Source organism: Puma concolor, chromosome D2 (assembly GCF_028749965.1).
Source record: "Puma concolor isolate L17-30 chromosome D2, mPumCon1.1.hap2, whole genome shotgun sequence".
In the NCBI taxonomy this organism is placed as follows: Eukaryota; Metazoa; Chordata; class Mammalia; order Carnivora; family Felidae; genus Puma; species Puma concolor.
Genome location: NC_141677.1, coordinates 12674942 through 12700712, shown reverse-complemented (window position 1 = coordinate 12700712; position 25771 = coordinate 12674942). Strand labels below are relative to the sequence as shown.

The following is a 25771-nucleotide window of genomic DNA, read 5'->3' as shown; positions in this document are numbered from 1 at the left end:
TCTACAATTGCTTACTTCTTGGTTTTCACCAGGAATTAAGGATTTTAATACTTAAGAATTCTAATTAACATATGTAATTAAAACTACTAGAAATAATAAGAGTTTTATTTATTTTTTAAAAATTTTTTAAATGTTTATTTTTGAGAGAGAGAGAGCGCACAAGCAGGGGAGGGGTAGAGAGAGAGGAAGACACAGAATCCAAATCAGGCTCCAGGCTCTAAGCTGTCAGCACAGCAGGGCTCAAACTCAGGAACATGAGATCATGACCTGAGCCGAACACTCAGCTCAATCAACTGAGCCACCCAGGGGCCAAGATGCTAAACTTTATTAGGTTATATTGCACAAATGCATGTTACTAATATACGTGCTGTAGAAATTGTGTGAAATTGCTAAAAATCTGGTATGTCCTCCTGGTGTAATGTTATCAGTCCCATTTCCAGTTATCTCTTAAAATGTTGTAGGTCACAGAAATAACCAAATTTTCTATTATAATTACAATTCTGTTATAATAACTGTCATCAGATGTTGAAACATGGTCATTTTATGTCTTTTGTCACTTATGGATGTTTATTTTACTCTGACGCTTTCGCAAAAGTGCCTCATCATCAGAAAGACTGGGGGAAAGGACTCAACAAATACTCGAGAGTACACGTTTCTGGGAACTTGAAGATTATAAAACTGCACCAGGTACGAATTTTCAGAACTCATGGACAAACTGGATTAAAGCAGAACAAGAATTAATACCATGGGACTGAATGAACTAATGAGGATTATTTTTTTTTTTTACAAATTTGTCTTTGAGACATTGCTGGTTCCTTAATGTTTTGGTTTTTTTCAGCTTCAAGGAAAGCATTTTTACTTTTTAATTTTGTAAAGTTTGCCTTTGTAAGTATAATTTTTTAATGTTAATTTATTTTTGAGAGATGGGAGGGAGAGAGAGAGAGAGAGAGAGAGAGAGAGCGCGCGCACATGCGCGCGCATGCAATTGAGGGAGGGGCAGAGGGAGGGAGACAGAGGATCCAAAGCAGCCTTCGCTGACAGCAGGGAGCCCAACACGGGGCTCAGAACTCAGAACTCACAAGCTGTGAGATCATGATCTGAGCGGAAGTTGGATGCTCAACCAACTGGACCACCCAGGTGCCCGTACCTTTGTAAGTATACATTAAATATTTACTTTTTCTCCCTACCTGGTTCCTCCAGAATGTGGAAACTTAGCATTGTTATTTTCATATCTGTATTGATATTTGCATAATTCAGTAAGCATCTGTTCTCCCTTGGACACAACGGGAAACATTGGTTATATGACCAAGGCTTCGACTGGTATGTCAGATTTGAGAATGTGCACAGAATCAGATGGGACCAAACAGCTTTGAGAAACTAAAACTGACTTTGCAGAGCCAAAAACAGCACCTTGGAAAAACCAGCCTGGTGTCTTGCTTATAGGGTTCCTGGCAGCCTAACCAGGTAAGGACAGTCACTTCCCAGCAGCCATAGGAATCTCAGGATATCTTGGGGACCTCTTGAAGAGAGAAATTCACCCAAACCTATAGGGATTTCAGGTGAAGTCTGATGGTGAGTCTTTGGCCTGCTTGGCTTCTTAGTCTGGAGAGGCTTTTAAAAGTCCAATCTAAGATTCCTTATGAAAAGTTCCAGCAAAGTGGATTTTTAGAGCCTATACAGTCAATCACTATTCTTGCTGCACTTAACGCAAATAGTCTGGTCAAATGTAATTTTTCAATTTATTTTACAAACAGATTAGTCTGACTATCATTATCTTTGATAGAAATAAGGGTGATTATTTCAGTAGAAACTGATAACACAACCTTGTGGATATCATAATTTTTTTTTTAATTTTTATTTAGAGAGAAAGAGGGAGAGAACAGGGGAGGGGCAGAGAGAGAGGAAGACCTAGGATCCGAAGCAGGCTCTGTACTGACAGCAGTGAGCTCGATGCAGGGCTCGAACTCACGAACCGTTGAGATCATGACCTGAACCAAAGTTGGACGCTTAACCGACTGAGCCACCCTGGCACCCTGTAACGTTGTGGATATCAGATTCTACTCCCGATCATTTGTGTTTGAGCTTTTGTGATATACCTCTAAATTGGACCAGATTCTTCAACATTCCTCAAATCAATTCTTCGAGTTTCCTCAAATGTCTGGCTACAACTCTCCAGACTGACATTTCCAATTTTCTCCTACCCTTCTCATTTGGAATCACTAAGAACAAAGACTGCCCTTGAACCTCCATGTAAGGAACTATACCAGGTCCTCCTCACTACTCAGAGAGCAGTCAACCTTCAGGTACTTGAACCTCAAGTCCACATCTCCCAAATAAAAAGGGTTCCTCGAGACGTTTGGAACTGCACACCAGGTGGAGTTATAAAATTAACATCGTCAAGGGAGGCTCCTCCCCAGAAGCAGACAGCATCTCGAGGTGGATGGCCCCTCCCACGGTCACAGATCAAGATCTTCACCTCCACTATGAAGATTTTATTCCTTTTTCCTTTTCACTACTTGCTTTTTCTGTTTATGAATGCATGCAAGGACAATGCTCCCTAACCGTGGCACCTACCTCTGAATCTACTGCTAAAGCAGTAACTGCCCAACACAAATCCTTCCTCCCCAAAATTGCTCTCGATAATAGGACAGCCCTTGATTATCTTTTAGCTGAGCAAGGAGGTGTGTGTGCTATGGCCAGCATCACTTGCTGCACTTAGCTTAAGAAAGTGACTCCTTCAGGGTGCCATTGAAGCACCCTGGGTGGCTCAGTCAGTCAAGCGTCCGACTTCGGCTCAGGTCATGATCTCGCAATCTGTGGGTTCAAGCCCGTGTCGGGCTCTGTGCTGACAGCTCAGAGCCTGGAGCCTGCTTCGGATTCTGGGTCTCCCTCTCTCTCTGCCCATCCTCCTCTCACGCTTTGTCTCTCTCTCTCTCTCTCTCTCTCTCTCAAAAATAAATAAATATTAAAGAAAAAAAGTGACTCCTTCAATGGGGTCTTTCTTTGACTTTATTTGATTCTGACTGCTTTGGTTCTTGGATGCCATGGCTCCAAAGAGCACTCTAGACATTGGGAATTATCCTCCTTATAATAATCATAGTAGTCTCCCTGAAACACTGTGTTTTCTCAGAAGCTTTAAATGCATGTTTACGGCCACTAGCCACCAAGCAGATGATCTTCCTAAGACTAAATCATCAGAAAAGAAACAAAGAGAATAACTGACTTAAGCAATGTGAGCCCAAAGTCATGACCTGCAAATACCGCAGAGCTGACAGCACAGAGTCTGCTTGGACTTCTCTCTCTCTTTCTCTCTCTCTGCCCCTCCCCCAACTTGCATGCTCTCTCAAAATAGACGAACAAACTTTTTAAAAAGGGGGAGAATTGTTAAGAACAAAACAAAACAAAACAAAAAAACCCACAAGGCAACAAGCCCCAGTGGAGTCGCTTATGCTGAGCTCCACGTCACCAAACCAAGACTTGACTTAATTACAGTTTCAGCTCTCCCCAAAATGGAATCAGAAACCAGTCAATCAGGAATTGCCTGATCAGCACTAGCTAGGTCATCTGCCCTCCAGACAGACCCCTACCATCCAATAAAAGGAAACGGACTGGGCCATAACCAATCCATTTTCCGCCTAGTATAAGTTCCTTGTTCCTGCTCCCTTCTGGCTAGGAAAGTCTTCCATTTTGTACAGCTCCTCAGAGCTCATTTCCACCTGCTAGGTATGGATGCGGTCCAATGCCAATTGATTTTTGTTCAAGTAAACTCTTAAAGTTTTTAATATGCCTCAGTTTACCTTCAAACACAGTTCTTACCTTGGAGCCCCAACTCAGGTGCCCTGACTCCCAATGGCACCAGCACATTCCTTGCTGTAGATTATGTGGTGTCTAAAGGGGGTGTCTCTTGATCAGATGGGGGGCCCCACGTGTGGGGTGATGATCAGGTAGAAGCCCACCTGAAAACATCCCCCTGAGGCAGAATGAAGGAGACAGAAGTTTACTGAATCCAACACAAGGGAGTGGTGGGCAGGACAGCAGAGGAGAGGTGGTCTGTAAGGAGGCAGTGGGAGGGGGCTGCTTTTAAGGAGGGAAGGCGAGGCGGTATGGTGATGGATGGAATTCTCCCTCTTTTGGTAACTGTGCCTAATTGTTAGTAGCCCCTTGATCAGAGCCGAGGGCCTGTCTGTAGTCAGCCATGTGGTCAGTGTGTCCCTTTCTGCATTCCATTGCTCAAGCCTGTTTGCCTAAAAGTGGCCTCCACAGATTACACCACAAAACTCTTATGGACTGAATGTATTCCTGAGAAAGGCTGACTGAATTATTGACAGAGTAATAATAATAATAATAATAATAATAATAACTGTAATAAATAATGTAATATTATTGTCTATACCACTTCTTTATTGAAACCAGCTACTTCCAGTACATTGACCGATGTAAATATTGCCCTGAAATCTTACTTATAGTTCACACTGGGAAAAAGAAGTTCCTTTAGCAAAGTTAAACTTCAGCTCAGTGTATTACTAGCACAACTTAATGCCCCCTTTAAAGAATGTATCTAATGCCTAGGTGGCTCAGTCGGTTAAGCGTCTGACTCTTGATTTTGATCTCAGCTCAGGTCTTGATTTCAGGATCCTGAGTTCAAGGATCCTGAGCCCCAAACGGGGCTCCATGCTGGGCGTGTGGAGGGAGGGAGGGAAGAAGGTAGGGAGGAAGGAAGGAAGGAACTATCTAGGGGCGCCAGGCTGGCTCTGTCAGTGGAGTGTGTGACTCTTGATCTCAGGATCGTGAGTTCAATCCCCATGTTGGGTGTAGAGCTTATTTTAAAAAACAAACAAATAAATAAAAATCTAAAAAATAAAGAATGTATCTATTCACCCACTCCAAGGAACACACCAAACAATAGGCTCTTCATCCATTTGCACAGCGCAGAACAAGTCGCTTACATCACAAAACACCCCAGGGTGAAATGCCCAGCACCACATGGCTAACAGCTGGAGCCACTTAACGTACAATTGTTTCAACTCAGCTGACATTATGAAGAGGTAGAGCAACTAACCCATAACGGAGATTATTCCCCCTTTAAAAAAGCACTTCCTGTTTCATGTTTGTTCCTCTTTGAAGACAGACAGTATGAATCAGTGGAGAAAGTCTAAATGCAGACACCCAATAAATAATATGTTAAATTCCTTACATTCAAATGCACAGGGAAGAAGCTGAAACAACCATCTCTTGAGGCTTAAATGAGCCTAGTAGTGATCCCCAGGGCAGAAGGCAGCCTACGATTGTTGGGGAAAGCCCTCTCCAAAACAGATGTGGTTAAGAATACTAGAGGGTAGGCACAAATAAGAAACAAATGCAGTCGTTTTCCAAATGCAAATTGTTGTACTCAGTTGTACTGAGAAGACAATGAAATTGCATGCAGTTGCAAAAGCAAACTCCATGGGTGGGAGAAAGTAGGAATTTAAGGTAAAATTATTTGGGGTAAAGAATGGAAAGGCAACAAACAGACTGCCAACTCAGGAGTCCTTTACTACAGCTGTCTGCAGTTTTAAAAATTTAATACGACCATATTTCTTTTCACATACATAAAAAAGACAAGCAAATGGGACATAATTTAGTTTAATGTCATACAGCCAGTAAGTGATGGAACCAAGATTTGAACTCACATTTGCTGGCATCCATAACCTCTGCTCTTTCTCTTGTATTTGCTGGCTACTTGGGAAGACTTGTGAGCCACAGTGGAAGTTGCAAAGCTTCATGGGATAGCTTCATGGATAAAGACTGGATAGCTAGAAAAAAACTAAGAAACTAAAAGGGCCTAAGGAAAGGAAAACTTGATAACGAAGTCCAGGAAAAAGCCAAGCCCGTAATACAATCAAGGAGGAGGTTGACTGATTTTAAGTCGAGGGCAAATATGGGATCTATGGCCTTACCCCCTTCTGTGGTACTTTACAAAACATTTTTATTCCAATTATCTGATTAAATCTAGTAAAGCAGGCATTAATATCATCTTCATTCTTCACGTGAGAAAAAATGAGTTTCAGTTTATAGGTCTTGCCTAAGATCACACACTAGAAGTGCCAGAACAAAACTCTTGAGTCCAAACTGCAGACCTTTTCCATTAACCCCACTGAGCCAGAGAAATGGCTCTGGCTTGAATTAGAAAGAAAAATAAAAGTCTTCACACATAAAAATAAGGGACAACCTAGGGGTAATAGTTACCCCTAGGTAAGAGATTTGCCAGTGGTTTCAATTTAATCCAGTTAATGTCTAATGAGAGACTTTGGATCAGTTACCCATCTCTTCTGCAGGGAATTTCTACCTGAGATTACCTTCCAACATTTAAAAATGGTCAGGGTCTTTAAATGTTCACTTCTAGTGTGTCTATCAAAAAAGAGGTAGAAATGTGCCTCAGCAGTCCAGAATAGGAGCCAGTCAGGGAAGGGAGAAGGGCTGGTCTAAACTCTCGGTCACTGGGGAGAAGCATGCTCTTCTTTGACACCCTAGAGATCAATATCAGAAGTTTCCCTGTGGCAACTGGAGCCTCAGAAACTCCCCTAATTTGGATTACACCAGCCCTTTAATTTGAACACCAATCCCTTCATTTGAACATTAGAAATGATAAAGAAAGAATTAAGTATCCATCTGCCTTTCCAGAATGGACCATATGTCAATATCACCCCAAAGCCCCAGTTGATGAGGGAAAGCTACTCTTTACAAAGAAGTATGCCGGCTAGTAAGTATACAAAGAATTATAGAGGGGCGCCTGGGTGGCTCAGCCAGCTGAGCATCCGACTCTTGATTTTGGCTCAGGTCATGATCTCAGAGTTGTGAGATCTAGCCCTGTGCCTGCACTGAATGCAGAGCTTGCTTAAGGTCTCTCTCTCTCTCTCTCTCTCTCTCTCAAAGTAAATAAATAAAGGGGAGCCTGGGTGGCTCAGTCGGTTAAGTGTCTTGACTTCGGCTCAGGTCATGATCTCGCAGTTCATGAGTTCAAGCCCCGCGTCGGGCTCTGTGCTGACAGCTCAGAGCCTGGAGCCTGCTTCAGATTCTGTGTCTCCCTCTCTCTCTCTCTCTCTGCCCCTCCCCCAATCATGCTCTGTCTCTCTGTCTCTCTCTCTCAAAAATGAATAAACATCAAAAAAAAATTTTCATAAATAAATAAATAATAAAATATAGAAAGAATGATAGAAAGAAACAAGCAAACCAGAAAACAAACTAAAATACGACTTGGCAACCCTTCATTTAATACCTGAGTCAGGCAATGACCATCAATGGATGCTAAGCATTAGTTGAAAGGTTGGTGGGAAAGGGGTCCCCTCCATAAGACTGAAGTATCACCCCATAGCTTGCCTGCTGTTCACAAGGGAAAAAAACATGACTTGACAGACATGATTTCGCTGCCATCTCCTTATCAGTAGCAGATAGTACAGCAATAACCAGATTATCACTTGCCTCCTGATGTTATACAGTATGCCACAACTTCATTCATGAAGGACTCTTGTTAAGTCTTTAGCCTACTCTATAATAAAAATACAATAATCTTTAGCCTACTCTATAATAAAAATACAAATATCCCAAATAAAAAAATGAGTAAAGGACTTGGATAAATGTTTCTCCAAAGAATATATATAAATGGCCAATGAGCACATGAAAAGGTGCTCCACATCATTAGCCATTAGGGAAATGCGTATCAAAACCATAGTGAGATACCACTTGACACCCACTAAGTTGGGTAGAATCACAAAGTCAGATAATAAGAAGTGTTGACAAAAGATGAGACACTGGAACCCTCCATACATTGCTAGTGGGCACGTAAAATGGTGCAGCCACGTTGGAAAACAGTTTGATAGTTCCCCCAAAATGTTAAACAGTTACCACGTGACCTAGTGCTGGGAGGAGAAGTTTTACTCCACCCTTAAAGGTTCTTCTGGCTGGTCTAAGAATTAAATTGACACGAAACAGATTAACAGGAGAAAACCACATTTAGTTTCAAATGTACAGGAACACCACATGCATGGGGGCATTCCAAGACAGGAAGGTAAAATGAGGCATATATGTTTATCCTGAGCTAGGGAATGAGATGGAAGAGCAGGGCAATTCACGGGGTGATAAGAGCAGATTTTTCATAATCAGAGGTTTGCCCTGCCACATTGATGGGTCACTCAGGTAAAACTTATCTCTGATAAAAACTCTCATCCTGGGAAAGACCCCCAACTGACATCCATTAGGTAGTTAAGGGAGGTGCAAATGTTTTCAGCCCACTAGGTCTTGATCACTTTCAGCGCAAAATAACCCACATGCTCAAGTGGCATACTTTATGGAGACTTCTTTTGAACCCCTTCACTTGCAATTCCAGATCTCACAACAGATTCAGGAGAACTGAAAGCAGATGTCCACACACAAACTTGTACACAAACATTTACAGTAGTATTATTCATAAACAGTCAAAAAAAAAAAAAGAGAAACAATCTGGATGTCCATTAACTTATGAGTGGACAAATAAACAACAATATTACTCAGTCGTGGAAGAATAAAGTACCAATCTATGTTGAGACATGGAGGAACCCTGAAAATGTTATGCCAAGTGAAAAAAGCCAGTAACAAAAGATCACATATAGTATGGTTCCACTTGTGTGAAATGTCCACAACAGGTAAATCCATAGAGACAGACAGTAGATTAGTGGTTGCTAAGGATCAGGGATGTAGGGGAGCAGGGAGGAGATGGGATGTGACTGCTAAAAGATATGAGGTTTGTTTTGAGGGGAATCAAAATATTCCATAGTTAGACAGCGGTGATGGTCGCACATTTCCTGAATATACTAAAAATCACTGAATCGTATACTTTAAAGGGGTGAATTTTATGGTATGTGAATTATATCTCAATAAAGCTGGTATTTAAAAAAATCAAGGAGGTATATAAAATCAGGGGGTAGTTGTATATACACGTATGTTTGTAATTTGTGAATCTCTCTGCAAGGAGATAAAAAAAACAACAACTCATGAATAGTGATTGTCTCTAGGGAGGGCAGTATGAGGCTGGAGGCCAGGGTGGGAAGATTTCCCTGTTCTCTGTTTTTACAATTTTCTTTTAACCATTCGCATTGTCTTCCTATTTCCAGAATTAATTTTAAAATAAAATTCTACATGCTTTCTAAAGAAAAAAAAATGTTTAACCTGAATTATTTTCAAGATTGCCAGTTTTCAGAAAATACAGGGATGGAATAACATACATAGAAATGGTCATTACATTACATTATAAAGAAATGGTCAAATGCAGAAGGTGGGGCATTCTACGGGACAACAGGCAGTGATTCTTGAATAGGCTGATGACTCAAAAGGGGGAGGATAAGATTAAAACAGACTACAGAGATGCAGTCAAATGTAATGCTTGTCTTTCTTTAAACCCATCTGAGTAAGTCTAGCTATAAAGGAAAGCTTTGGGAACATTGGACAGCTGTGATATGGACTGGATACAAACGGATAATAGGGAATTATTATTGATTTTGTTATGTATGATAATAGTAGGCTGGCTATATAGGGAAATGCTCTTTTCATTTTAGGAATGGACACTAAAATAGTGATGTAAGTCACAAGGACTGTAATTTACTTTGGATACATTGGCAAAGGGAAATTAACGAAATAAATAGGGAAAACGGCTCACAACTGTTACATTTAGGTAATGTGCCTATGGGTGCTCATGATATTTTCTCCCTTTTACGTGTGTGTTTGAAACATTATAATTAAAAATTAAAGAAAAAAATTTACCTGAGGACAAAAGCAGTTTAGAGACTTGCTCCCTAGGGGCTAAGAACCAACTTTTCTCACAAGTAATGCAGTGGTGAGTGGGGTCACGCAGGGGTGGGTAGTGCAGTGCACTGGCGGGTAATCTGATCAGTGTGAGTGGGGTCACATGGGCGAGTAGTGCAGGCAGTGGCGGGTAATCTGATCAGTGGTGAGTGGGGTCACGCAGGGGTGGGTAGTGCAGTGGTGGGTAATCTAATCAGTGGTGAGTGGGGTCACGCAGGGGTGAGTAGTGCAGTGCAGTGGTGGGTAATCTGATCAGTGGTGAGTGGGGTCATGCAAGGGTGGGTAGTGCAGTGGCGGGTAATCTAATCAGTGGTGAGTGGGGTCACGCAAGGGTGGGCAGTGCAGTGGCGGATAATCTGATCAGTGGTGAGTGAGGTCACACAGGGGTGGGTAGTGCAGTGCAGTGGTGGGTAATCTGATTAGTGGTGAGTGGGGTCACGCAGGGGTGGGTAGTGCAGTGCAATGGCAGGTAATCTGATGAGTGGTGAGTGGGGTCACGCAGGGGCGGGTAGTGCAGTGGCGGGTAATCTGATGAGTGGTGAGTGGGGTCACGCAGGGGTGGGTAGTGCAGTGGCGGGTAATCTGATAAGTGGTGAGTGGGGTCACGTAGGGGTGGGTAGTGTCATGCCCTAGTGAGCTTCATGAGAGCAGAGACCATGTGTGATGCCACTCATCACAGCTGCCCCATAAACCCAGCCCAAAAGTCTATACAGAACAGGGACTGATAAGATACTGTCAAATTGAAGGGGTTTGGGATGAAGGTAGGGTTCGCAGCTGACACCCAAGAAGGAATTCTTGAAGACATCTTTGGTGCAAAAAGGCGATTGTATTAAAGCATGGGGACAGGACCCACGGGCAGAAAAAGCTGACAGGTAACTGATTATATACCTTCAGGTTGGGAGGGGGTTAGGTAAGTCTCTGAGGTATTTTGGAAGCGACGTTTCCAGGAACTTGAGGCGCTAGGTGCTGTTGGGAAAACGCCATTTATCGCCATTTAGTAAAACCTCAGTCATGAGACCCTTCAGATGGATACCAGGGGCCATAAGCTTGGAGTATGATTGCCAGCATACATCTTGGGGGATTTGGGATAAAGGAAGTTTCCAAACGAATCGTTATATGTTAAAGCAGACTCACAGGATCCTGAGGGGTCAGGATAATGTTAAGCCAAGATCCCCTTTTGCCCCAGCAAAGTGTCATCATCAGGGCAGCTGAGCTCCTAGAGAGGGAGGTCACCCTGCCTGTTTCAAGCACTTGTCTATGGGCTGTAGGCTGTAAGAGAATTTAATTTTTCATTTGCCTTAGTTTCTCACATCACCATGCAAGCCCTTAAACCCCTTTCCTTTGTTCTTGGGTAGCCAGGAGTCTCCGGGGAATATCACACATATTCCACGTGGGGAGGGAGGGGGCCAGCCTGTATTTTTCCCTCGGCTCACATAATACTTCCTCATCAAAATGAATAAATGCAGAAAGGAAAGGAAGAACGTGCTGTCTTACATAGCATAGTATAAAGACCGCAGAACTCAGAGTCGGAAGATCCAAGTTCAAGTTCCAGCTCATACTTATGAACTGAATGAACCATGACAAGTCCCTTAGCTGCACGTGGCAGTTTCCTCCCCTACGATACAAAGCTCATCCCATGATGCACCTGAGCCACCCTGCAAAGCAGCATGTCTCAAGTGAGCTAACACAGGAGCAGGCCTCCTTGTTCCCACCTTCCAAATGGGTCTGGAACCCACCGCCCTCATCCACACACCGCCTCTCCTCTGGCTCCTGGCAGCAGGCCTCTCTGGCTCTGAAATTCACTCTCTCTCCTCCACCTTGCCCCCCAAAATCCTCTGGCTGGAAGGCAGCGTAATTTTTTTAAAAACTTTTAAATTTTTTTTTTTCAACATTTATTTATTTTTGGGACAGAGAGAGACAGAGCATGAACGGGGGAGGGGCAGAGAGAGAGGGAGACACAGAATCGGAAACAGGCTCCAGGCTCTGAGCCGTCAGCCCAGAGCCTGATGCGGGGCTCGAACTCACGGACCGCGAAATCGTGACCTGGCTGAAGTCGGACGCTTAACCGACTGCGCCACCCAGGGGCCCCTTAAAAACTTTTAAAAACCAGACTACTTACAAGGGAAAACGTCAACACACACAGAACAGCGTAACGAACATCCATATACTCATCAATCAGCTCCCACAATTACCAACATGCTCCACTTTCCGTTTTACCAATTCCTCCCATGCATGAGCATATTTTTTTTTGAAATCTTTTAAATGAAATCTCAGACATCAAATTATTTCACCTGTCAATATTTCCATATGTATCTCTTCTAGAAGAGCAGTATGTCTCAAAGATGTCCTTTTATGGCCACTTTGTTTCAATCGGGACACGACAAGGTGCTCCCCCTGGCATTTGGTTCACATGTCTCTTAAACCTAATCTTTTAATCTATAGGCTTCTCCCCCTCACGCTTCTTCTTTTCCCATGCTGTCTATTCCTTAAAGAAAGTGGGAATCTTTTAGAAATAAATCATGTAACTCATCTGCTTAGAAATGTCTAACGGCATCCCGCTGATGATAAACGCCTAGGGTTCATTCATTCATTTATTCAATAAATCATAACAGAGCACCCACTATGTGCCACAGGCCACTAGTGAATGGGGGAAATGCGGTGAATATGGCAAACCAGACCCTGCCTTCACAGGGCTCAGACTCTAGTGGAAAAGAGAGCCAACAAACAGGTAAACTAATAAACCAACAACCTGGTTTTAGGTGGTGATGCATGCCATGATGTAAATAAGACAGCATGCCAAAAAAAAAATCACAAATGGGGGTCTGCGTGTGGGCAGAGGCTGCACAACAGGAAGGCGTAGCCACAGAACAGCGGGGCCTTGTGTCCCAGGCAGAGGGAAACCAAGCACCAAGCATGACAAGCTGGCTGTGGTGGGGAGAGAAAGCAAGCTGGTGTGGCTGGAGCCTGGCCGGTGAGAACAGGGTGAGGGATGGGGGCGGAGACACCTGCTGGACAGGGCCACAGGAGGCTTTGGGAGCGTGATGGGAAGTCTGGATGTCGTGGAGAGCGAGGGAAACCTTTCGAGGGTTTCTGACCTGGGGGGTGACAAGGTCTGATATAGCTCTCAAGGGTCTGCGGCCACTGCCCTAGCTCACAGTGCCTTTCATTCCTGTGACATTACACACTCCTTTTCTCTACACTCATGGTCTCATGCACAGTAACGTGCACAGTCCTGCCCACCTGCCATTTTCACAGGCCTCGCCTCTACTCATCCTGTAGCTCCAGCGGGGTTGGGAAGGTTCTCCTGACCCCTCCATCTAGCTCAGGTGCCATCACGGTATCCGGGCTTCTCTTTCATAGCACTTGTCACAGGGGCAACTGGTCAATTATGGGTATAATCATTGGTTCAATGTCTGCCTTCCCCAGACATGGCAGACTATTCAGCAGACTATAAGCTGAGAACAGAAACTGATCTTGTTTCAATCTGTATCTCTGAAGCCTAGCACCATGCCTGGCATATTAGGCAATAAACTGTTTGCTGAGTGAATGGATGGCATATCTTCACATTGCACTGAATTTTATGAGAAAAAATATCCACTGTCTTGAAATAGAAATGCACATATTCAACCCCTGGTCACTCAAAAAATATTAAAAATCTGGGGCGCCTGGGTGGCGCAGTCGGTTAAGCGTCCGACTTCAGCCAGGTCACGATCTCGCGGTCCGTGAGTTCGAGCCCCGCGTCAGGCTCTGGGCTGATGGCTCGGAGCCTGGAGCCTGTTTCCGATTCTGTGTCTCCCTCTCTCTCTGCCCCTCCCCCATTCATGCTCCGTCTCTCTCTGTCTCAAAAAAAAAAAAAAAAAAAAAAAAAACGTTGAAAAAAAAAAATTTAAAAAAAAAATATTAAAAATCTAAGATAAAACGGAGCTCAGAGATAATCTTGTCAAATCTCTTCATTTTAGAAAAAACAAGACCAGAAAAAACATGAGGGTGAGAAATGAAGTGATTTGACCTCAGCTATAAGTTGATCAACAGGGGTACCTGGCTGGCTCAGTCGGTAGAGCATGTGACACTTGATCTCGGGGTCATGGGTTCAAGCCCCAAATTGGGTGTAGAGATTACTTAAAAATAAAATCTTAAAAAAAAAAAAAAAAAAGTTGATCACCATAATGACTCAGATTCATTTTAGTCCCAACTGGAAATTAATAATCTTTTAAGTATTCTATTATTCAACCAGGGCCTCTGCTAGACCATGGGGCACCTTCGGGCAAATCAAATGCAGGTGTCCTTTCCTCAGTGGCCCCAGTCCCAGGCTGAGGTTTAGGGCTTGGTCAGTTGCCTGTGGGATGGGCTCCAGCTCTCACTGCCCCCTTGGTCATGGCCCTTGTGCAGCAAACAACCTGTAGACCCTAGGCGCTGGCCCTGGGCTCAACCAACAGATTCATAAACTTCCCATGTGCCAGTAAGCGTGTCCCTTCTATGGGTAACAGCAACGGGAATAGGACCTGATCTCTGGGAGCGGGGCGGGCCACCTCTCGACTAGGATGGGACCCTGAATGCCCTCCTAGCAAACTGGGGCCACAGCTCTGGGCTGCCACCTCCAAGGAAAGCCATGGGACTATGTTGAACATGGAGAAACACCTATTTAACTTGAAGTTTTCTGTGAAAGAGCTTGAAAGAAATGTCAAACACGATTAAGAAGGAGAGGCTGAGGGATGCCTGGGTGGCTCAGTCAGTTAAGCACCTGACTCTTGGTTTTGGCTCAGGTCATGATCTCCAGTTTCATGAGGCCGAGCCCTACGTTGGGCTCTGCACTGACAGTGTGGAGCTTCCTTGGGATTCTCTCTCTCTGCCCCTCCCCCTTCTCCTCTCCCTGCGTGTGCCTGCACGCTCGCGCTCTCTCTCTCTCTCTCTCTCTCTCTCAAAATAAACTAAAAAAAAAAAAAAAAGGAAAGGCTAAAAAAGCTGAGAGTAAAAAAAAAAAAAAAAAAAAAAAAACCCATTCAGAAGAGCAGCACAAATGTTTTGAGAACACACACTGAAAATGAAATCCGCCAAAAGAACCAAGCAATTAATTTCTCGAGCAGGAGTGCTAAGGTTAATGCGGTGGGTGCAAGCGTTCAAACTGCAGGAACAATGGGCAAGAGAACAGAGGCCGTGGCCATCTGGTTAAGTGGATGCTAACCGAGGGGTATGAACCTTGACAAGATTTCCGCCCTGATGGACCAACGCCAACACCAATGTGCAATGCTGGATGTTTCTATGCAGCAAATGGTAGGCACAGGAGTAGCACCACTACCCTAACAATACTGCAAAACCAAGTCCATATGCGGCTGCAAGACATGACCCATGAAGCTGGCCTTAATGCCCACATGCAACCACCACAAGGTCAGGTAGGTTCTGCAGATAGGTAGGTTGCTTCCCAGGGAACAGGATGCGCTATCACAGCCTGGCTCCTGATCAAGAGTAATTTAAAGAACAGGTGCTTCTGTTAATTTCACTTGCTTCTGAAATGTGTTGTGTGTTTATATAGATAAGTTGCACTTCAATTACTCTAAGAAAGCTGTGTATGGCCAGAAAGCTTAAATACTATTTGGATGGAATGCTTTCTCCTGCCTTGCTGTATTTCCCAACGCATTAAGAAATACCAGGGAGTTTTCACCTTGACAGATTTGATGATTGGTTATGTGTAAAAGCACAGGGGCATATTTTTGTAGATGCCTTTGATAAAGCTAGCATCAGCTTGTTACAGATGAGACATCTTTTCTCAAAAGTTACATCAACTGTATAGCACCAAAGTACTACAGAATCAAGTGTAGAATAAAGGTTTGGGGCTTTTTCAAAAAAGACACAATCTCTGCTCTCAATGAAGAAGAAAGCCCGCAGTTTTAGAGCACATTACTACATGATAAGCTGTCTAAATACATTAATTCAGTGAATTGTTCACAACTCCATGAGAAAGGCAATGATGTTTCCATTTTGCAGATGAACAAAATAAGGCTTTCAGAGGTTGGATAACTTACCCAGGGTCCACAATAAGTAAGTGGTAGAACAGAGATTCAAGCCCACACGTATTGGGCTCCAGAGACCCCCCTCTTTCCGCATTACCTACTGATACTCCCGTTGAACAGATTAAGTTATGTAAACATTTATCAATATGCTAAGCTCCAAACCAGACAATATTGGAGTTACAGAAGAGTTCTAAGGACTGAGGGGTGCATGCAGTCCACAAGTACCGGTCAGTTAGGAAGGAGGAAGGGCCTAGAGAATGAGAGAGAATCTGAGAGGTTAAGAGATGGAGAAAGTGGAAGAATGAAAGAATGAGTAAAGGGCCAAAGTGAGACATATTCTACTGTCTTAGAAGTGTTAAGGCAAAGCTGGAAATGAAGCTAGAATGGTAGGATGAGGCCCTGAATCCAGGCCAAGGAGTCCAGGGTCCTCTGAAGTCAGGATGGAGGGAGGGCACTAAAGAAATTGAACATCAGGGCACCTGGGTGACTCACTCGGTTGAGTTTCCGACTCTTGACTTTAGCTCAGGTCCTGATCTCACAACTGGTGAGGTTGAGCTCCTCGTAGGGCTCTGGCTGACAGCATGAAGCCTGCTTGGGATTCTCTCCCTCTCTCTCTCTGCCCCTCCCTCGCTTGAGTGCACAAGTGCTCCCAAGCCCCTTCTCTCTCTCAAAAAAAAAAAAAAAAGAAAAAGAAAAGAAAGAAACAACACTGTTGGAAAGCGTCACTGCAACAGGACAAGAAAGATACAGAAGCAAGGGCCTTCTGTGAAGATGAAATGGGGAACTGATCACCGGGTTACTCAAGCCAATGGGCAACTCTTCAGTCCTCACCTTTTGTGCCCATTTAACCTTGGTGGTTCACTCCCTCCTCCTTGAGACACTCCTCATTTGGCTTCCAGGACTCCACTTCCTTTTCATTTCCTCTCAACTCACTGGCCACATCCTGTCAGTCTCCACGGCTGACTCCTCCTCTTTTCCCTGACCAATGGAGGCTCCCTTGGACCTCTTCTCTATTTGCATATACTCCCCTGCAGGGGTCACTTTAGTTCTGTTTTAAATACCATCTATGTGCCAATGATTCCCAATTTATACCTAAAGCCTAGGCTTCTCTTCTAAATTCCTGATTCATATACCTACTCCATCCCAGACCCTTTACATTAGGTAGTAAATCACCTCCTGATATATAATTTACTTACTATGTTTGCTGTTTGTTTTCTTGGTCCCACTCCCCTGCTAGAATGTAAACTCCCTGAAGATAGGATTGTTTTGTTCACTTGTATTTTGAGTGCCCTAAATAGTGCCTGGTACATAGTAGGCACTTGGAAGGTATCTGTGGAATAAATGAATAAAAGGAAGGGGTAAGGCAGCCTCAAAACAGTGAAGAACCCGCATAAGGTACTATGAACAAGGAAACGCAAGTAGTAAAAGTATCCGAGGGGAGGAGGGAGGTGAGTGATTTTCACTTTGCCACGTGGAATCTGAAGTGACAGATGGGCATTTGGGTGGAAACATGTGGTAGGATTTTGGAATTCTGGGACCAGTGTTTATTATTATTTCTTCATCTGAAAAGAAGGAGGAGCTGTTTTGAGGATTAAATAACATAAAACTAGCAGGTCCTCTGACACATGTGGTTATACTCACCCAATACTTTTCCTTCTCAGTGAATGTTCATATTCCTAGCCAAGTGCCCAGGACCGTGCAGACCCTCTAGCTCAGACACACATCCCTGTCCGTCCACCTTTTATTCAGGGCCATCACACAGTAGATGCCCCTCGAGTCCTGGGAACGCAGCCCTCCAACGTGGGCCCTCTTTGAGGATTGCCTCCATTGAAAAACTGCTTGGCCCAGGATCACGCTTCCTTCCAAGGCAGCCCTTACCCGTGACTGATGGCTGCAAGGGCACAGAGACCGAGCCCTCTCAGGCACACTGGAGACAGCTCGAGACACCCCACCTCCAGAGCTCCCAGGGAGCTGGCTGAGACCTTTGCTGGCGGCTCAGCCTCTGCTCAGTTCTTCACCTCCCTGCCTCCATAAGTGTGGAAGTGAGGAGCCCTCCCCCAAGAAATAACCTGCTGGCTAATCTCCATTTCACAGCTTCCTGGGAACCCTTGGGGGAGGGGCGGGGGGGGGTGCAGATACAACCAAGAGAGCTCCGGGATTCTTTCTCCCTGAAGTGCAGAGTAAACCCAAATAGACCTGGAGGGTATGGCTTGACAGGAATCGTTTTTTCAGCAATAGATTTTCTAGGTCTTTAGAATGTAATGTGGTTAGTCTGATGCCACAAGTAAAGGAGGGCAGGAGGTCTCAAATTTAACACAGGGGTTCTGAACTTGGGGCTCATGAAGAGAATTCGGTGTGTCTGTTAAGAAGGGAAAAAGAGAAATTTTATTTTTATTTTCAATAACTCCTAAGCGATATTTTAGCATTTCCTTCCATTATGAATGCAGGCAACAAATGGTAGTAGGAACTCTTAATGACCTTGCCACCAATAGGAGTCACTGATATTCCCATTTCACGTTTTAGTCACTGTAGGTGTCTTCAAACACTGTTCACAGTCCTCATGATCTTGAAAGTTCAGTAATTACCTGACCCTCCTCCCCCCGCCACTCTTATACCTTATATTTAAAATGGCTAAAAATACACACGTTACTTCATACAATTTCTAATATTTGTATCTGTATTTGAACACAACTGATTTCCTTGGCAATCCTGCGGATGTTACTCTATGTAATTAAAAAATCTTATTCTAAGAAGGGGTCCGACAGGCCTCACCAGACGGCCCACGGAGGTCAGCCAACAAGGGCAGCACTCTCTGTGGGTGGACTTGAAAGACTCCTTCTTTTTAGGCAAAGCAGACAAGCTCCACGTGGGTGTTGTCCAAGGCACGGTCTGCCCCGGCCAGGCGACGAGCACAGCCATTTCAAGGGCAGGACAGGCTCCCGCCGCTGTTTGCGCTGTTCCCCCCACTTGTGGAATGCGCACAGCTTTATATGAAATCCACATGGTGCGCGGCTGGGGAAGGCGGCGGCACGGAAGGACTTTACCAAGTTGACAGCGTCCCCGGGCCCGGCCAGTTCTGAGAAGGCTCCAGAGAACTAAAGGCCACCTGGGCCCGCTCCCCCTTTGGGGCCCCCCATGGTGACAGTGCTCTGCCACAGGAAACTGGATCATCGGGTCGCCCTGCTTTCCCAGCGCTAAACTCTGGACTGAAACGAGCTCAACTGGAGAGCAGAAACATTGCCAAGACGTATCCGGAGTCCACACTCACACATGCAGGCTGTCGGCTAAATTCCCGGGGCAGAGGCCGGGTTTGGCGGTCTTTTCCTGACCCGGCACCTACGGAAGTCCCAGGGCCCGCGCGCCGCCTGCGACCCAGCTCTCGCCTTTGCCCGAGTCCCATCGGACCGGGTCCCGTCCCCAAGGGAACAGGACAATAGCGAGACGCGGACCGACTTCCCGGCGGCGATGCCGCCCACAGCCGCCGGAGAGGAAACTCCGCCCGGGGTCCCGGGGTCCCGGGGTCGGGAGGGCGCGCGCGGGGCCGCGCAGACGGGACGAGCCCCCCAGTCCCGCGTGCTCCTCTGGCGACAGTGGCCAGGCGGCGCAGAGACGTCGGCGGGCCCGGCGGGGGCGGGAGGCCAGGAGACCCAGCGCCGCGCCCCGCGCGCCCGCGCCCCCGCGCCCAGCGGGTCCCGGTCCCCGCCCACGACGCCCACGTCCGTCCGGCCCCGCGGGCGACCCTGCCAGCCTCGGCCTTCCTTCCGACCCCGGCTCGGCCCCCACGCCCTCCTCCCCGACGGCCCCCACCGCCTGCCCCGGGTCGCACTCACGTAGACCGAGTTGATGTCGGATTTGTCGAAGAAGCGGAGCGCCCGCCTCAGCTCCAGGGCTGGGGAGACTTGGTCATCCCCAGCCTCCAGCTCCAGGTCCCCGTGTCCCGGGCCGAACGGAAAGAGTTCCTGGCGGCTCAGGCAGCCCCCGGGCCCCGCCAGGAGCAGCTGCAGCAGCAGCGCCCGCGTCCACGCAGCCCCGCTCCGGCGGATCGCGGCCAGCATGTTCCCGAACTGCGGTCCCGCAAACCTAGCGGCTCGGCGGACACGGCCGAGGAAGGCGGCGACGTAACCGGACGCCCCTCCGCAGCCCCTCCACGCCTCCCGCCTGCCTCCCGGCGATCCCACCCCTGGAAATAGGGGAGGGGAACAGGGGAGAGGGAGAGGGCCCCGCCCCGTCCACAGGGCGCGCCGCAGAGGCTGCCCAATGGCCGCGAGGGGGAGGGCGTGGGCGAGGGGCGACACCGAAACCCCCCGGCGGTTCCGGCAGCTTCACCCTCGACCCCTGCGAGGTCTTGGGCGCTGGTGGCCCGAGGTTCCTGAAACCAGCCCGGTTGCCTCCGAAGAGCAGAGCTTGGGACTTTGCACCACTGTCCCCGGGTCAGGGCTAAGTGGGAGGGCGGGCTACGTGGAAACGCTCTGGATTCAGGAACACAGCCCAACCCAGGGCTGCTCGGGGGCGTCCGGAGGTCGGACTCACCGGGTCACGCCCCAGTTAGAGGAGGGGGTAGGTGCTGGGAATTAGCAAGCAGGGACTGGACCAGGAGCATGTTCCTGAACACATCCATCCAGATTTTCAGCGTTATTGAGTGCGGGCGGGATCCTTTGCCTGGTGATGTGGACGTTCGGCCAAACATGGGGTCCTACCCGCGAGACAAACTCACGAGTGTATAAAATAATTCAGTGGTCGGGTGGGTGGGGTCCCCAAGTGATAAAGGGCAGTAGGGCCGGAATAATTGCCCAAGGAGAGCTTCCTGGGGGGATTGGGGGGTGGGAACAAACCAGGTCTTCTGGAAGGGATGAAATTTCATCAGGAGGCTGGGGAAGGGACGTTCTGGAACGTGGAGCCGCGAGTGGATTCAAGGCGCCATCCCCCAGTTGAGAATTTGGAAAAGGGAAGTTGAGAATTTGGGAGGAAGGCTTAATACCAAACCTAGGAATGTGAACTCACTCTAACACTCCCAGGACAACCATTGAGAGTTCTTGACAAAGGGAGATTAAGTGGTATCCTGACGAATGGGTTGATCATTAATTTGGCACTGGGTTGAAAACAGAGATGGGAGATTCAAGACTGTTGAAAGGGAAAAGGGAGTGGGGGGAGGATGAGAAAGGAAAAGGTGGAAATTGAGAAGAATTGAATCTACGAGGCATTACAATGAAAGAAGGAATGAGACCTGATTTTGAATTTGATATGGGGGTTGGGGAGAGGACTTAAAATTGGGTGTAAGGTTTTGAGCCCGGAGGCTGCCTTTTGAAGTCAGGGGGGAGGACCCAGGACAGCAGGTGTTGGGTATGTATTTGCTGGCAGACCTGTTAAAACCTGGAGGTGTCAACAGGACATTTTTCTTGCCTGTTGCCAACTAAAATTAAGGACCTAGGACCCAACTTGAAATAATTCTCCCAATAAACAGCAAATTCAGCATAATATAAGGAGCGTGAGTCCCGAACCAGTAGAAAACATAAAAAGCAAATGAAGTCCACCCTCTGAACATAAAATCTTTGCTCTACTCTCGACATCTTTTTCCTTTAAATTCATTAGCCATCAGAGAAAATACTAAGTTTCTACAGGTACTAATTGGCTTTGCAACCGCAGTAACCCTCAGGAACAGAGACCCATCCGCATTTTACTCAAGAGGGGCACAGAGATTCAGAGAGGTTTAAATCATTCTGCTAAGGTCACATGGCTGGAAGGCTTCAGGTGACCCAAGCTGGTCCAGGATCAGCTCCAGGACAACCTTAACCACTATATTAACCTCAACCAATACATAGCTTCTGTATTGTATTACTGTGTGTGTATGTGTGTGTGTGTCTTGTTGTTAAAGTGACTAAGGCTGCTTGCAATCCATGGCAATGCAGTGGCTTTTCCTTCAACTCCCTCCGGGAATTGCAGTGCTCTCTGTCTCTGTTCCCCTGCCCCAAAAGTACTTCCTGACTACTCCATGCCACCCCCCTAGCTTCAGCTGCTGCACCTCTGGGCTTCCAGGCCCCAGCACTGCCCATTCGAATTGCCAAGAACTCCGTCTGGAGGCTCCTCTTCTTCCTCTGTGCTTACCTGCACACAGCATGAAGCCTGAAAACACCCAGCTGGCTTTTTCCTGCCTGTGCCTCAGACTCTCTCCTCCTTCAAACCCCCACCCCACCTCCTGTTTCGCTTCAGAGCTACGCTGAAGCTATTGCCTGTGCCTGGAATGCTCTCACCCCTCTCACGAATTCTCTCCGTTTTTGGTGCTCAGGCAGCTTCTGAACCTCCTATTGGTTCACGGAATTTTCCTCGGCTAATAGAGGAGCAAGAGCACTTCTCCAGTTTACTGGTTCCAAGTACCAAGACCATTAAGACACAATCCCTTTTGTGCACAGCTCACGGTCTATGGAAGACAGACATACCAGCAACATGGTGGGATGTTAACTAGTTTTAGCAGAATTAATACTAGCAACAGTTGCCTAAGTTAGTAGCTTCAAGTAGATGTGGAGAAATGAGATTTACAGAAGTTAGATAATGCACCCGGTTCCAGAGTGGGAAAGCCAGGATTTGAATGTTTTCAAATTTCAGTGTCTCTGAAACGAAAGCTCAGATTCTGCCACACCCTCCCGCCTTTCTATAAATGGAGAGGTTTCTCCCTCAATTTCCATCCACAAGGTGTATCTGCTCTGTTGTTTATACATAATGTTCATGCTGTATTTACATATGCTTCTGTTCACTTATTTCATCAGTAGGTTCTTGCTAAAGTCTCATATGTACTGTAAACTGTCTGTCGTTTCCTATTTATAGCCCTGCACTCAGTGAACACTGCCTGGTGCTGGGGAATGTGGCATCTACGCTGTGCTGCTGACTAGGACAATGTGGGCTGGCTGCCAGCCAGCCACTCCTTTAGGATTTCTAGTTTTAAATACATGTAGATGCATAATCTTCATCATAGAATACTTAATTTTATGTAGTGCCCTGGTCATTTCCTAAGTGTATATAATAATTAGGTATTTTTCTCTAGTTGTCTTGAGTGTCTTTTCCCCCGATATAAGCTCTTTGGGGAAAGGCTGATGTGTTCTATTCTTTTCCAGAGTCCACAGAGCCTCACTAATACTGTGTGCACATTAATAAAAGCTAACAGTTTGAAAACTCAGTAGTACTTTTAAGAACTATTTGATATCTGCAGTAGCATATGAACCCACAATGACATAATACACCAGTTTTTTTTTATTATCTTTTTTTAAACCTGCCACTTTAGAGACTCATACTTTTTCACTGACTGCTGTCATCTGGATGAGACAAAAGGAAGATAAAATTCAGGAAGCAGGCTGTATCTATAAGAAACCAAGTTAAACTTTCTATATGGTTTATTCAGACAAAAGTCCAGGCAAATGAGCAGAGAAATAGCTTAACTGGCTATTTCACTGAAAAAGACATCTGTTCTAATCTCACTCTCCTGTGAGGTTTGGCCACTGACCACATATGGTTATGGAAGATTCCTTTATTTACTAGATGTTATGTAGAAATAAATGTGTTAGTGTCTCAATTCCAGGGGAATTCACCTGATTTGTGAATAAGATGATCACTATTTTAAACAACTTAACCTCAATTATTATCTCAGATAAAGATAACATAAATTAAATAACCATCCCCTAACAAAGGATGATAACTATTTGTGAGAGTATTTTTGTAACTATGTCATGTTCCAAAACAATGTTCATCCCAAGATAATATTATAGGAAACTATTAGGAGATCAATCCAAAAACTTTATGGCTTCTCAGGTCCTACTTTTAATTATCTTATTCTAACAATGAGCTTTCACATGTTAATCACTTTTTTCCAATCTTTATTGAGGTATAAATGACAAATAAAAATTGTAAACATTTAAGGTGTACAATGTAATGATTTGATATGCATAGAATATGTGAAATGATTACCATAATAAAGGTAATTAACATATCTATCATCTCACATATAGTCACCATGCTGTACATTATATCCCCAGAATTTATCGCATAACTGAAAGTTTATACCCTTTGACCAACACTTCCCTATTTTCTCCACTCTCCAGCCCCTGGCAACTGCCATTCTACTCTGCTCCTGCGAAAGAATATTGTGACCCATATTCATTTTAGATGGCCTACATGAATGTTTCATTGAAAATAATACTGATTTAGGGGCGCCTGGGTGGCTGAGTCGGTTAAGCGGCCGACTTCAGCTCAGGTCGTGATCTCGCAGTCTGTGAGTTCGAGCCCCGCGTCAGGCTCTGTGCTGACAGCTTGGAGCCTGGAGCCTGTTTCAGATTCTGTGTCTCCCTCTCTCTGACCCTCCCCTGTTCATGCTTTGTCTCTCCCTGTCTCAAAAATAAATAAAACGTTTAAAAATTTTTTAAAAAAAGAAAATAATACTGATTTAGCTGCAGGAGTCCCACAAGAAAACAAATAGGAGGCATCCGTACTGGTAAAGAAGTTAAACTGTCACTACTTGCACGTGACATGATATTTTATATAGAAAATCCTAAAGATTCCACAAAAAAACCTATTAGATCTGATAAATAAATTCAGTAAAGTCACAGAATATAACATAAATATACAGAAATCTGTTGCATTTTTATACATGAATAAAGGAGTAGCAGAAAGGGAATTTATTTATTTATTTATTTTTTTTTAAATTTTTTTTTCAACGTTTTTTTATTTTTGGGACAGAGAGAGACAGAGCATGAACGGGGGAGGGGCAGAGAGAGAGGGAGACACAGAATCGGAAACAGGCTCCAGGCTCCGAGCCATCAGCCCAGAGCCTGATGCGGGGCTCGAACTCACGGACCGCGAGATCGTGACCTGGCTGAAGTCGGACGCTTAACCGACTGCGCCACCCAGGCGCCCCCAGAAAGGGAATTTAAAAACAATACCATTTACAACTGCACCAAAAAGAATAAAAAACCTAGGAATAAGTGTACCCAGGGTAAAAGACCTATACTCTGAAAACTATAAAATGCTGATGAAAGAAGCTGAAGATGACACAAACAAATGGAAAAATATCCCCATGCTCATGGATTGGAAGAATGAATAATGTTAAAATATCCATATGACTCAAAGCAATCTACAGATTCAATGCCAATTCCTATCAAAATACTAACAGCATTTTTCACAGAACTAGAACAAAAACTCCTAAACTTGTATGGAACCACAGAAGACCCTGAGTAGCCAGAGAAATCTGGGAAAGAACAAAGCTGGAGGTATCACAATACTGGGTTTCAAGATATGCTAAAAGCTGTAGTAATCAAAACAGTTTGGTGCTGGCACAAAAACAGACACGTAGATCAATGGGACACTATAGGAAGCCCAGAAATAAACCCCATGATTATATGGTCAATTAAACTATGACAAGGGAGGCAAGAATACACAACGGGGCAAAGGTAATTTCTTCAATAAATAGGGCTGGGAAAACTGGACAATTATATGTAAAAGAATGAAACAGGACCACTTTCTAAACACCACACACACACACACACACACACACACACACACACACACACTCAAAATTAATTACCTAAATGTGAGAACTGAAACTATAAAAATCCTGGAAGAGAACACAGGCAGTAATTTCTGACTTCAGCCATGGCAACATTTTTCTAGATCTGTCTCCTAAGGCAAGGGAAACAAAAGCAAAATTAAGCTATCAGGACTACACCAAAATAAAAAGCTTTTGTACAGCAAAAGAAACCACCATCAAAACAAAAAGGCAACCTATTGAATGAGAAAAGATATTTGCAAATGACATATCCAATAAGGGGTTAATATCCACAATACACACAGAACTTATACAACTTAACACTAAAAAGACAAATAATCTGATTAAACATGGGCAGAGAACCTGAATAGACATTTTTCCAAAGACATACAGATGGCCAACAGACACGTGAAAAGATGCTCAA

The 25771-nt window shown here is 45.2% G+C and overlaps 1 protein-coding gene across 1 annotated transcript in view; it reads right to left on the bottom strand.

The window, feature by feature from the left end:
* The window catches only part of NID1 (nidogen 1), an 84527-nt gene extending 64304 nt beyond the window's left edge, over window positions 1-20223 (bottom strand). The window contains exon 1 of the mRNA XM_086679614.1: window positions 19652-20223. Within this exon, the coding sequence (XP_086535740.1) occupies window positions 19652-19876 (225 nt within the window). The 5' untranslated portion in view covers window positions 19877-20223. The remainder of the gene's footprint in view (window positions 1-19651) is intronic.
* Window positions 20224-25771: the final 5548 nt, after the last annotated feature.